At 34.9% G+C, this 12,941-nt stretch overlaps 2 protein-coding genes across 2 annotated transcripts; both read right to left on the reverse strand.

Annotated features, from left to right (window-relative positions):
* Positions 1-698: 698 nt before the first annotated feature.
* Positions 699-1,938, reverse strand: LOC140051345 (uncharacterized). The gene is made up of 4 exons (XM_072096535.1): positions 1,929-1,938; positions 1,312-1,767; positions 933-1,046; positions 699-718 (listed from the first exon to the last, which is right to left on the reverse strand). Exons 1-4 carry the CDS (start codon positions 1,936-1,938, stop codon positions 699-701), a joined length of 600 nt encoding a protein of 199 aa, XP_071952636.1.
* LOC140053867 (fibropellin-3-like) lies at positions 1,443-10,748 on the reverse strand. The gene is made up of 9 exons (XM_072098599.1): positions 10,717-10,748; positions 6,428-6,452; positions 6,067-6,180; positions 5,292-5,630; positions 5,009-5,122; positions 2,852-2,956; positions 2,361-2,475; positions 1,857-1,999; positions 1,443-1,566 (listed from the first exon to the last, which is right to left on the reverse strand). Exons 3-8 carry the CDS (start codon positions 6,158-6,160, stop codon positions 1,996-1,998), a joined length of 771 nt encoding a protein of 256 aa, XP_071954700.1. The 5' UTR covers positions 6,161-6,180; positions 6,428-6,452; positions 10,717-10,748; the 3' UTR covers positions 1,443-1,566; positions 1,857-1,995.
* Between the last annotated feature and the right edge of the window lie 2,193 nt (positions 10,749-12,941).

Here is a 12,941-nt window from a genome sequence, read left to right on the forward strand (position 1 = left end):
TGTTTTCGCTATTTACTGTTGCATATCCAAATGTCACACAAGAAGTTAATGCAATAATGTCATTTCTTACATTTTGCCTACTGTATAAGGATTAAGAATACAGTTTTCCTGCATAAAGCACACAGTACATTCACCAAAAGGAAACAAGAAAGCAAGATAAGAAATTTATGGTGCAGACTACTCCTATTTAAAAAGATAATTTTGAAAGAATACTAAACATTAAAAACTTTTCAGTAAATAATTATCTTACTATAAAATGTAGGAAAAAAATTTGAAACAATTTACCTTCAAATTATAGAAAAAACGCCTAGTATAAAATCTCCTACATAAAAAGTATTACAAATTATTGTTTGCTTGTGTTGGTATTTGAGCTCCACGTCAATCATCAAATTAAAGTTTTTAAACAGTAATAAATATACATAAAAGGTAATAATCATTAATAAATAAAACAAATATAGCCTACACTCTTGAAAGCCAACCTAAAAACAAAACTCAACCAAAAAAACACAACCCATTTCAGAATATATAAAGGGTTAAATGGCTACAAATTATATGCAAAACGAAAACTATATCATAATAACACGAACCTTCGGGTAACTGGAACTAATAACAAAAGAAGGATGCACGGGATGATAGAAACAATAATGAGCGTCCAGTTGATCAAAAAATTGTCACTTTCTAAATCACTATTTATTTATTTATTTATTGCCACCATTACCTTAAAAAACATAATATACACATATACATATCTAGCAATGTAAAAATAAATCCAATACAGTACAGTATTAAAATTCTTGCTAACTTGATTAAAAACAAATTTGGGAACCTAAATTTAAAACACTAGAAATAATCTGTAACAAATTATATGTTACAGTTACTAGAAAACATACACATACAATTAATGTTTAAAGTAATAGTTTAAATTTTTTTACCTTGGCTGCAAACAATGCCAGTGTAGCCTAATGGACAAATACATTCAAAGGTGTTGCGTCCATCATTGCAAACTCCTCCATTCAAACATGGTTGGCTAGTACATTCATTTACATCTGAAAAAAATGAAAAACATTCAATTTGTTATGTTATTATCTCTAAATGAAAAATGTAATCCACTCCCCTTATAGTAGGAATTATAACATACACACAAAGTAAATTGATGGAAACATCACATATGCCTTGGGAAGTTTACTAACTATAACTAACACAACAACTCTACTAAAACTTGGTAATCCTATATTTTAGACAGTACACCATACCAGTAAAATTATGTTGGCACTGAAGCCTGCTATCAGTTTTAATTCAATAATACAGTACCTCTATCACAGTTGTATCCTTCCCATCCTGGTAGACAGTCACATGTGTAATTGTTGGCTAAATCATTACACTGACCACCATTTCTACAAGGGCTACTACTGCACTCGTTGATGTCCAGCCCACAGTTGTATCCTTCCCATCCTGGTAGACAGTCACATGTGTAATTGTTGGCTAAATCATTACACTGACCACCATTTCTACAAGGGCTACTACTGCACTCGTTGATGTCCAGCCCACAGTTGTATCCTTCCCATCCTGGAGGGCAATTGCATGTGAAACGGTTAATTTGATTGAAACAGGTTGCTCCATTTTGGCAGGGGGCGCTTTCACACTCGTCAATATCAATTCCGCATAAATTGCCTGTGAAACCTAACTCGCAGATGCATGTGAACTTTTGTCGTCCGTCTATGCATGTTGAACCATTTTGGCATGGGTTGCTATCACATTCATTCACGTCTACATTTAAAATTTAATATTTTCTTGTTGAACTTTGTATTAAAATGGTTAAAGCTACTTATTATTTATGGTCTTGAATATTAACATACATAAAAAAAATTACAAAACAGATCCTGTTTCCCAGTTCAATAATGATGAAGCCTATTGCTGTTATATTTCACCACCAAACATCTTTCCACCCCACCAGACAATGTTTTGCATAATCTTTCATTGGAATGTTTGTTCAAATTAACTATAAAAAAATAAAGAGGTGAAAGTTTATTTTATTATGTTTAAATTTACGTGTAAATCAAAATGGTACAAAGGTAAAGGTTTCTTTACTCTTTTTCGGCCACAACAACTGTGTAAAAACAGCAACAGACAGAATAGACCAAAAAATGACAAAACCATAGGCAACATGCACTGTTACTTATACAAAGAAAGGGTATCTTTAATGCTCTTTTTTTCTATTATGGTCTAGAAATCACGATCCATTAAACACAATAGCAGACTGAAACAGAAAAGAGTAGGCAAAACAAAAGGGAACATGCACTGTTTATCAAAAAGTTTCATATTTGCTATGAATTATGATTCCAAGCAGTTTTCTAACTTACCAACTTGACAAAAAACACCACTCCAGCCTGCTGCACATGTGCAAAAATAGCTGTCTAGCAAGATCTTTACAGAAGGCGCCATTCTGACATGGACTGCTGGCACACTCATCCACATCTGCAAATTAAGTCACATTATCATTAGTTAATTTTATATTTACATTAAATAAAAAACAAATTCCAAATACTTAATCTTAACTGACATACAAGTGATTAAAAACCCAGCTTCCAGAACACACAAAAACAAAAGGAGGACTAATCAGTACTTAACCATAACGATGAATGCTTTATCATAATTCTACTGAGTAAATAGTAGGCTATATTTCAGAAATCAAATAACTTTTTTTTAAATAAATTTTATTTCCATTCTAAAATGAGGATTGGATAGGATTTGAATACACAGCGTCAGGATTGTGTCAGAATTTTCAATATACCAAAATGTACCCTTTAACCTTGTATGTGAACATAGGTCAGTATCAAATCAGCATACTTACTTATTTCACAGATGGTTCCTATATATCCTGGTGCACACGTACATGTAATTCCACTGATCAGATTATTACACACACCACCATTTAAACAATGACATTCATTTAAATCTAATAATAGAAAATAAAGTAAAATTGATTATAACACACCTAAATGTATTACAGTCAACTCTCCCAATACCGGACTCTCTGAAAACCAGAAACTCTCCCAATACCAGACTTTTTTTGAGGACCAAAAGGTCCCAAATTTATATTTACCATTAAAAACACATTCCGAATACCAGACTTTCCGGAAAACCAGACTTATTTGGCCGGCCCAAAGGTGTCCGGTATTGGGAGAGTTGACTGTATTTGTCATTTGTTTGGATAATTGTGGGCCATATGGCATTTTATTAACACACTTGAATTCCTAACAACTCTTTTTTAATGAAAAAATAAATTCATCTTTCACCTCATGAAATTATTCGTACCATCGCACTCATAAACATTCATTATTTACCTCCGCCAAGGATGTATATGTAATCGATCGGGTGTGTTTGTTTGTTTGTTACTTGGCCAAATTGAAAATTGGCCAAGTATGTTGATCTGTTCGGTTTGTGTGTTTGTCTGTTTTTTTTTTGTTTGTCATCACTCTGGCGCTTACAATTTTGATTCCAATAACTCCAAATTACTACGATACATGTCGGCTGGTGCAAGGACGACACTGCCCAATTTTGGTGAAAATCCTGACCATGGTCCCAATTCTGGACCACTTTTTAGAATTATTTTCAGACCTGCTAGTGTTAAGAGATAGGACAGAAATTTCACAAGCCGGTGAGCAGTCTTAAAGTAATAACAAGTAAACTAAAATTGCATTTTCTCGAGAACTATTTTTGTACAAGAGGCAAGAGTTATAATTTTTGATTTGTAATTTTAAAACTTAATTAGATTTATTTTACAAAGTTTTTGATGCAAGTAGTTTAAAAAACCTATTTCTTTTCAAATTCACCCGTGTGTTTTTCGCGTTGTTGTTCTATTGTTCGGTTTGGGTGTTTGTTTGTCATCACTCTAGCGCTCACAATTTTGATTCGAATGACTCCAAATTACTACAATACAATAAGGTCAAAACACATAATTCGCAAAAAATGTTAGTCAGTTGTGTATGACTCGGTGGTCTGTGCTGGTGTCTACAGCATTGAAGTTACCGAGATCGAGTCCCGTCCTGCAGAAAACGAAACGAAATCAGATTTTTTTTTATTATCCGTATTGTTTGTTCAAGTTTATTTCTTAGTATACAAATTATACGCCTGATTTATAATGAAATCTAGAAAAATTATGTCTCTAATTTTATGTAACAAGGGAGGTTTATGACATATACGGATCTTTGATCGGGTTAAAATCGGTCAAGATCAAGTGTGTTTAGGAGGCCAATTTTGATTTGGCCAAGTATCGCGCTATGCGCTAAGGCTAGTTTGTTTGTTTTTTAGCAGGATTACTCAAAAATTTAATTACAAGATCTTTGTAAAATGAATATACAGATAGATATGTGGTCAAGGACCATTCCATTAAATTTTGGGACCATTTGAGACCATGGTCCCAATTCTGGACCACTTTTTAGTATACTATTCAGACCTGCTAGTGTTTCAAAAGCCTTACTCTTAAAGTAACAAGTAAACTGAAATTACATTTTCTCGAGAAATACTTGTCCAAAAAACTTCATTTTTGTACAAGAGGCAAGAGTTATAATTTGTGATTTGTAATTTTAAAACATAATTTGATTTAATATGCACCTTTTTTTCTTTTCAAATTCACTTGTTTGATTTTCGCGTTGCTGTTCTATTGTTAGTAAACTGAAGCTATTGTTAATTGAAAGGCTTGTTACATAACCATTACACCAAACTCGCATACACATGCTTGTATGTAGTGAAATTAAATCACAAACAGCATTAAGACACACACAAATATAATATATATATATTTTTTCCCGGAGAAATCTTATGTAGGAGAATTTTACAGTAGGCGGAGGTATGAATTCTCGGACTGGCTTTCTAGTTTGTATACTGTACTAACACACACACAACTATTTAAAAATTGCATACATTGTATAAATGCTACCAACAAAAATGCATATGGCTGTAAGCAACATGTTAAACTTTCCTAGTATTTTTACAAACTCTCACTCACCTGTTTCACAGTCATTGCCAGTGTATCCAGGTGCACAAACACAGGTGTATGAACGCAAACCGTCAATGCAAGTACCGCCATTAGCACAGGGCGAATTGAAGCAATCATTACCATCTGGATAAAAACAACAAAATTCAACCCTTGCTTATAAATACAAATTTAGTGCAGAAAAAAAATGCAATATATATATAAAACAACTTTCAATTCAATTTCAAAAGGTACATACTGTAAGTCACAAAAACATAGTTAACCATAAAGAAAAGCCTTTGGAAAATAACTATACCTGCACTGTATGTAAAACTCCATCCAGAAAGAGCAATTGTTGGATCCGAACTGAATTGCAGCCAAAGTTGATCTGTATTATAAGTATATGTAAGCACAGAAGGAGACCCCATTAACTGCGTGACCGTTGATCCGTCCGATTGCGTCGGTCCAATACCAATCGATAAAATATCTTTTAAATCTTCTGTCTGAAAGCTTATAAACTGTAACTCAATTGTTGTGGCACCATGTGCCCGTATAAGGTAGAAGCATGTTTCTCTCACATTATAATTGCTTGGATAATTTGAGCTGGTAATGCTTCCTGTCAGAGAGTAGTGGTTTGTACCACAAATTACACCTGCTAAATTGAGAAGAAACAAATTCACTTTAACCTTTAAAAAATTAAGAATAATATCAAATCTGCAAGTTACATTACTTTTTCGTGATATGCTCTACCATCCATACTAAAATTATACTTTCCATAAGTTGGCATAATTTATTTTATTCAGGTATAAAAATATATAAAAGGCAGGACAAATCTGAAAATATTGCATAACAAAAAATTCAAACAAGCAAGAAACATTCAGACATATAATATTACAACCCACAATTAGTGAATTTATTCACAAAACGACTAGGAGGAAATATGTGTATAGGACAAACATATACACAACAACACTGACGCAAATTAATAGTTAGTATACTTATAATATTAAATATATGCTATGCTATGCAATATATTAAAATAGCACTGACAGTATCATTGGTGTTATTGCAAATTACTATTGAAATACTACCTTTTTGTATTTCACAATTTGTACCTTCCCAGTAAGTGGCACATTGGCAGGTGTACCATCCATAGTCCTCATCTACACAAGTTGCCCCATTCATACAGGGATTGCTAAAACACTCTGAAACATAAACAATCAATAATTAAGTAATTTTAAGGATATGACTGTGTTAACAAACAAACCACCAATCATAAATGGTGTTAATGTTCATGAATTTGGCAGCGGAGGGGAAATCCACCACAATTGTTTATACAGTACGGTATAGAGTTACTTGAAGTAACTTGATAGTATGAAGAAAAATATCAATAACTTGAACAAGAATTTGAAAAGTACCGGTATGTGTTATCTTTTATTAGTTTTTACTTACCATTTGTGCTCAAACAAGGACAAAACTTCCAAAGAAAAAGCAAAATAAATACAAAATCTTTTCCAAAAATCATGACAACTACTTCCTTCTATGTCTTACATGAAAATAATGGTTTACTGAATTACTATAAATAAATATAATCTCTGGTTCATTGAACCATACTGCTTTACACATTTAAACAATTATTCTTTATACAAATGTGAGAGTAATTGTAAGGGTAGTCAAAATAATTGCCATCAATCATAAAATGACATCTAAACAAAAAATGCCAAAACTAAAAATAAAAAAGAAAGATTTTCTAAAGTGAGGAGAAAGGGCTGCAATAATTGGCTAAGGTCTCTTGAGCCTTAACTTATAATCATAATTATAAAAATATTATATATGCCAAAACAGATTTAATATTTTGTATATAAAAAAAACTGATATAGCCAGACACTACAGGATTATACCAAAGAATATATATCACAAGAATGAGTAATCCGCGATTTTCCCTGTAACAGTAATATTGTCCATGTGGTAGGGCGCCGCCATAAGTGTGGATGTATCTGGGATGTATACAACTTTTGGTGAAGGTTTCACTAATCAAAGGCTGGACCACCGGAGTATTTTCCGATGATAAAAATGTTATCAACTACATGCCAACATCATGTTAAATACTATTTGAATATTTAATTGTTCATTTTATGCAATTTATTTAGTAAAAACTGCCGTATAAACAGTTTGATTTATCAACCGGGCGCTACGATAGCGTGACCGGGCGTGTTGGTGTTTACGCGTTTTCACGAAGGATAGTTTAATAATATTCCTATATTTAACTTGTTTCTGGTAAAACAAATAAATGTTAATGACATTTAACATTTTCTCCTATTAATAACATGTGTTTTATACTAATTTATATCATAAAAACAATACTTAATTTACCGGGCGTACAGTAGTACACGGCAATGGTAAAGAATAGGCCGTGCTGAGTAATATTCGTTGATTTTTGGTGTTGCTGTGTTAGGCCTTTTTTGTGAACTAACTTAGAATGTTAGTAAATAATTGTCTGTAAAAGTGAATAAACACTAGTTTGTTAATAAATATGTATTATAAAATAGTTTACAATTGCAAAAACTATCATCATAATTCTATTTAATGTGACATGTATCATGTCTATTAAATCAAGTCTTATTTAGTATGTATACATCCGCCCTTATGAGGGCGGGCATCACTCAGGCCCCGTTTCTGCTGCCAAAAATATACCGTATATATACGGTATATTTTATATACGGTATATTTTTTGGCAGCAGAAACGGGTCTCATAAAATATATACCGTATATATATGCGGTATATATACCGCATAAATATCCCCATCGTTTGTGGATATTAATATTATACGGTATATTCCAAAATATACCGTATATTTCGTACCCCGTTTCTGCTGCACTCAAAATATACCGTATATGTGACCCGAGGTCAAAAATAACAGAGCGTGACGCGTTTGTTTGGTTTTTCTGCTGCATTGACACACACGTGTATCAGCAAGCAACAGATCAAAATGTCACTGTGGACTGAAGAAATAACTATTTTTGCAATTCAATTGTGGGGAGAAGCGAAGGTTGGGGGAAGACTGCATGGCAACAAAAGAGATACCGAGATTGACAAAAGTATCTCACACAAAATAAAAGCAGAATTTGTGGTAGACTTAAAGCCAAAGTCATCGGCAAACGCCGTCGTCTTCTTTGCATAAATCTAGTCAATGTCCATTCTACATTTCTAGATTGTGTGTGCGGTGTAAATTCATTGCCACTTCTGCTCATTAGATTTAAAATAGAAAGCAATGCTACAACGACGTTTTGAGAAACAATCATTGTTTTGTTTTTGTCGGGTATAAACCTCACTACACGAGACTCTAGGTCAATCCATACTTCCGTCTCACGAAATGCATTTTGGGTAATGAAAGCCAACTTTTTTACAGCCCACCCACAAAGTATGTGCAGCGGAAACGGTGCACGAATTTCATATACGGTATATTTATACGGTATATTTATACGGTATATTTGGGATTGGCAGCAGAAACAGGCCCTCACTGGAGCTCTCTGTTACAAATTGGGTAGTAACATTACAAAGTGCGAGGCAGCGAGGCACGCAAGGCAGGGAAGGCATGCGAGGCAAGTCAGAAATTTATGCGAGGCATCGTTTTACCATCATCAAAAAATGCGAGGCATCATTTTATCATTTCTCAAAATTGCAAGGCAGGAAATCACCGAAATTGAAGTAGCCTAGGCCTAGGCCCGCTATGCTAGTTTCCTTTTGCACCTGCCTTGTAATTTAACCAAGGCTTTATCCTGAATACCACAGCTTAGAATTAGTAGGCCTACTTTAATGAAGAAAAATCACATAAAAGTAACAATAAATCCATTAAATTGGTGATTTTACAGACGTTGTTTTTCTCGCATTTCGCACACTCAATGTTCAATATTTTGGTTTCTATGGAACGCCAAAAGAGCAAAATTAATTAGAGGGCTAAAAACTCTGTGGAATCCATTTATATTTAACGCATTATTTGGTGAAAATCTAGTACAATTTCAATAGATTTTGTCACTGTCAGTAAGGAAAAATGTTACTGTTGATAATGTACACGGTTTCGTTAACCTTTTAAAGAATAAAATAGAAAAAATCATCATAATATCCTTAGTAGGATGTCCTAGGTCTAGACTAGGTAGTGATGTTGATTTAGGATCGATTATTATTCTTTGAAAACAGAACAGTATCAGCAGTAACATATTACAACATTTTTATTGACAAATTAACAAATATATTGAAATAAAACGTGTTTTTCACCAATAAATGCATGAGAAATTGACGCATTCCACTGAGTTTTAGTCCTCTATTATCGTTGCTCTTTTGGCGCTCCATAGAAACAAAAATATTGAACATTGAATAAGTGAAATTCGCGAACAGTGTGCGAGAAACACGCCTGTAAAATCATTAATTTAAGGATTTATTTGTTACTTTTTATGTGATTCTTTCATTAAAGTACTCATGAGGTATACTTCTAAGGTGTGGTATTCACACGATAAAGTTAGTTATCAAATTTGGAGTAAAAATACAAGCGAAGGAAACTAGCGCCAGGTTTATTAGTACGTACATGGACAACAATAAATAAAAATCGTTCGTAATATACCTAGCTTACTAAAACAGGAATAGTGTATCATTATTAAATATTACATCAATTATTATTTTATCAAAATTGATTAAATCATTTTCTACATAGGCCTCTTATCTAGGTTAGGGCTAAGCATATTAGCTAAAGTTTAATTTTAGGCCTAGTATTACAATTGTCGGACGTAAGTCTTTTTTCACACGCGCTCCAGAATTCTGTCGCAATTTTTTTCTTTGCGGCATGTTATTGGATCGGCATATCAGTTACCTTTTATTCAACGCCAGTTATTGAACTTGTCCTGGCAATCGCTGTTCACCTTATTTGCGAGAGAGGTACACGTGTTGTTCCTAGAGAATGGAATGTCAAAAATGTCTTTGGCACGCCGCTCAGAGAGAAGTCTGTGCGTTGCTGCTGAAACCACGTGCTATAGGAGGGAAATGCACCACAATCCTCTGAGCTGAGGGCTGAATCATTCCGCTACCTGCTAAATAGTAAAGAGGGATTGTCCATCTCTCGGGTCTACCGGATCTAGGCGCAGGGGTGTGACAAAATATTATTTTCACTCTGCTATGTTCGAGAGACATGTGAGTGAACACGCTCGAAATGCCAACAAACATTGCAGTCATTTGATGAGTGTGTCGCTATAACAATTATTGTTTATCGAAAGTTGAAGACTGTCGTTCAGATTTTTGAACCGTAGTTTGGGCACTTTTGTAAAAGTAAAATTTGACACGATATGACTTGAATGAAAAAACAATCGTTACATAAAAATAAACAACATGATGAGTGTATACACGAATCTATTTAGATACGCTTGTATCGATTGATTATTAGGCCTATAATATTATACAGATATTGACTGCTTAGAGGTTAAATATAAGATTTGACATCCCCGAGGGAATGATATTAAAGTTCGAGGGAATATATATTTCCCGAAGCGCCAGCTGAGGGAAATATATATTCCCCGAGAACTTAATATCATTCCCGAGGGGATGTCAAATCTTATATTTAACCGATATAAAAGGCAATATCTGTTATATTATATAGCCAAGAACAAGTCTGCTGGGTTGGGTGAAGCTAGGCTAGGCCTTCTATCCTATAGTATTTGTATTGTATTTAAACAAGCCTGCCTAGACACCTTACCTTGCGAAGTCTAATATACAGATAATTACTAATTAATGATTCCTTGGCAATAAAATATTCACTTAGGCCTAGGTCGTTTAAATTAACAGAAGAATTTCCATCAATAAGCCTATTAAAAATAATAATATTATAATCAGGTAGGCCGAATAAACAATTCGTCTTCTTCTCGATCTTCGAGGAGCCGAATCACCGGATGTTCAGCGCGTACTAGTTACTAGGCTACTACCGTGAGTATTGACCAATCACAAACGGTGTTTCATCACATTTAGGGTGGACTTATAACAAATGAGGGCGCTATGTATGCATAGTTTAAATAGTTTAGATGATTAATTTCTTCAAGCAACTTTCGTGGCGCAGCGGTTGAAGCGTTGTCTTGCGATGGAGTGACAATTCCACCCGAGTTCAAGATCGAGTTGATGACTTTTGTTTATTTATCGGCAACGCGAGTGTTGGCACACGAAAATTACACAGTCAATATCATCGTACTCGAGAATCTATATGTTTAATGACAGGGGACACGATAATTACGCGAAAATTACACAGTCAATATCATCGTTCTCGAGGATATATACGATTTACGATCCTCGCAGCGGTAGTCATGTGATGCAGTTTCAACCAATCACGTTAGCGTATTTACATAGGCTATGTAATGTATCATAATAGCACGTTAAGATATGCCTCGCACCTTTTTGAAATTGTAAATTATATGCCTCGCATGCCTCGCACTTTTGGAAATGATAAAATGATGCCTCGCACAAATATTTCGCACTTTGTCAACACTTTTACAAATTTCTCATGCAAAAATCGCGGAATACTCATTCTTGTGATATATATTCTTTGATTATACCAGGTCCATGTAAAATATACTGTAACACACCAACCTGAGCATCATTCGGTTCTTGGATAATAGAGTTGTTCTCTTTACTGATGTCACAGACACACATGAATTCTGCTTCTCTCTGTGCACTCTAAAGAACTGGTCACGAATCCTTTACGAAAGTTTGATGTGTAGATATATGATAGTGATATGATGTCATCATGTCCATATATGGGCACATCACATCACATAAAGTTTGATAGTGTAGACAGAGCTTTAGTATACAGAGTTTGAAGAAACCTCAATTGCATCCACAACTAAAAAATATATATGCTTGTATGCTTGTAAACCATTAATTAAATCCAGTTTTAATTACCCTCCTCTAGCCCGGAGTGTCTGCCATGAGGTCCAGAATATTCAGGTGCTTGCAGACTACTGGTGGATGTATCAAAATAGCCACATGGCTCGTTACCTCTATTACACTGCTGGAAGGCTGAAGCCTCACTGCAACAGGAACAGATTCCACAAGTTCTAGAGATAGGCCTATGACTAGACGAAGAGTATGCCACAGACAACTGGTTGTAATAGGGGCTATAATAGGGGTCGTCGGTTTCGTGTTATGGGTCGTCCAATTCTAGGTCGTCCAATTCGAGGTCGCCCTGGTCGTTGGGGTCGTCCAATTCGAGGTCGTCGCTTTCTACACACCCCTCTACACTTTCCTATTTCAACACTGCAGGAGTCGAGATAGTTAGCCAAACGAGTGGGCGCCCCTCATGCTAGGCCTACTAAAATTGTATGATGTGGGTGTGAGAACAAAATTAAGCGAGAAATCGAAGATATAGGGTGTGTAGAAAGCGACGACCTCGAATTGGACGACCCCAACGACCCGGGCGACCTCGAATTGGACGACCTAGAATTGGACGACCCATAACACGAAACCCACGACCCCTATAGCCTAGCCTAAGTGTGGTATAACATCCCGAAGCCGAACATAGCCAAAGATCTTTAAACCATACCTTATATAATACTCGCAAGCAAGCAATTGATTGAAAGAATACAGAAATATCGCCATTTCATACTGAATATGTCGACACGAACAAACGAACAGATATGGAACGCCAAAAGTGCATCATTAAAACTGCATTTGACATATTAAAAATAATTTAAAAAGAAATAAATATTATACATTACATGGTTAAACCATTACATGGACGTATAATTACATCTCGTCTTCTTATAACGAACACTATAGGCCTACCAAGCAGCATGTTGCGAACATGTGCATGGGGGAGGGCCATAAGAAAGCTTTACATTTCACACATGCATTGTATACGGTCAAACCTTCTCACCCGCCGCTGAAAAAGGGGCCGTTTTGACCTGGTATTTCGTGTGCTAATCGAGTCGAATG

Source organism: Antedon mediterranea, chromosome 1, assembly GCF_964355755.1.
Source record: "Antedon mediterranea chromosome 1, ecAntMedi1.1, whole genome shotgun sequence".
Lineage (NCBI taxonomy): Eukaryota > Metazoa > Echinodermata > Crinoidea > Comatulida > Antedonidae > Antedon > Antedon mediterranea.

Coding starts and splice junctions, on each gene's coding strand:
- LOC140051345 (XM_072096535.1), bottom strand. Junction 1,047..1,311: donor AGGATACAACTGTGATAGAG/GTACTGTATTAT, acceptor CATTTTTTTCAG/ATGTAAATGAATGTACTAGC. Junction 719..932: donor TGGCATTGTTTGCAGCCAAG/GTAAAAAAATTT, acceptor ATGTTTTTTAAG/GTAATGGTGGCAATAAATAA.
- LOC140053867 (XM_072098599.1), bottom strand. CDS start 6,160: ATGAATGGGGCAACTTGTGTAGATGAGGACTATGGATGGTACACCTGC. Junction 5,123..5,291: donor GAGTTTTACATACAGTGCAG/GTATAGTTATTT, acceptor GTTTTTATCCAG/ATGGTAATGATTGCTTCAAT. Junction 2,476..2,851: donor AGGAACCATCTGTGAAATAA/GTAAGTATGCTG, acceptor CTTAATTTGCAG/ATGTGGATGAGTGTGCCAGC.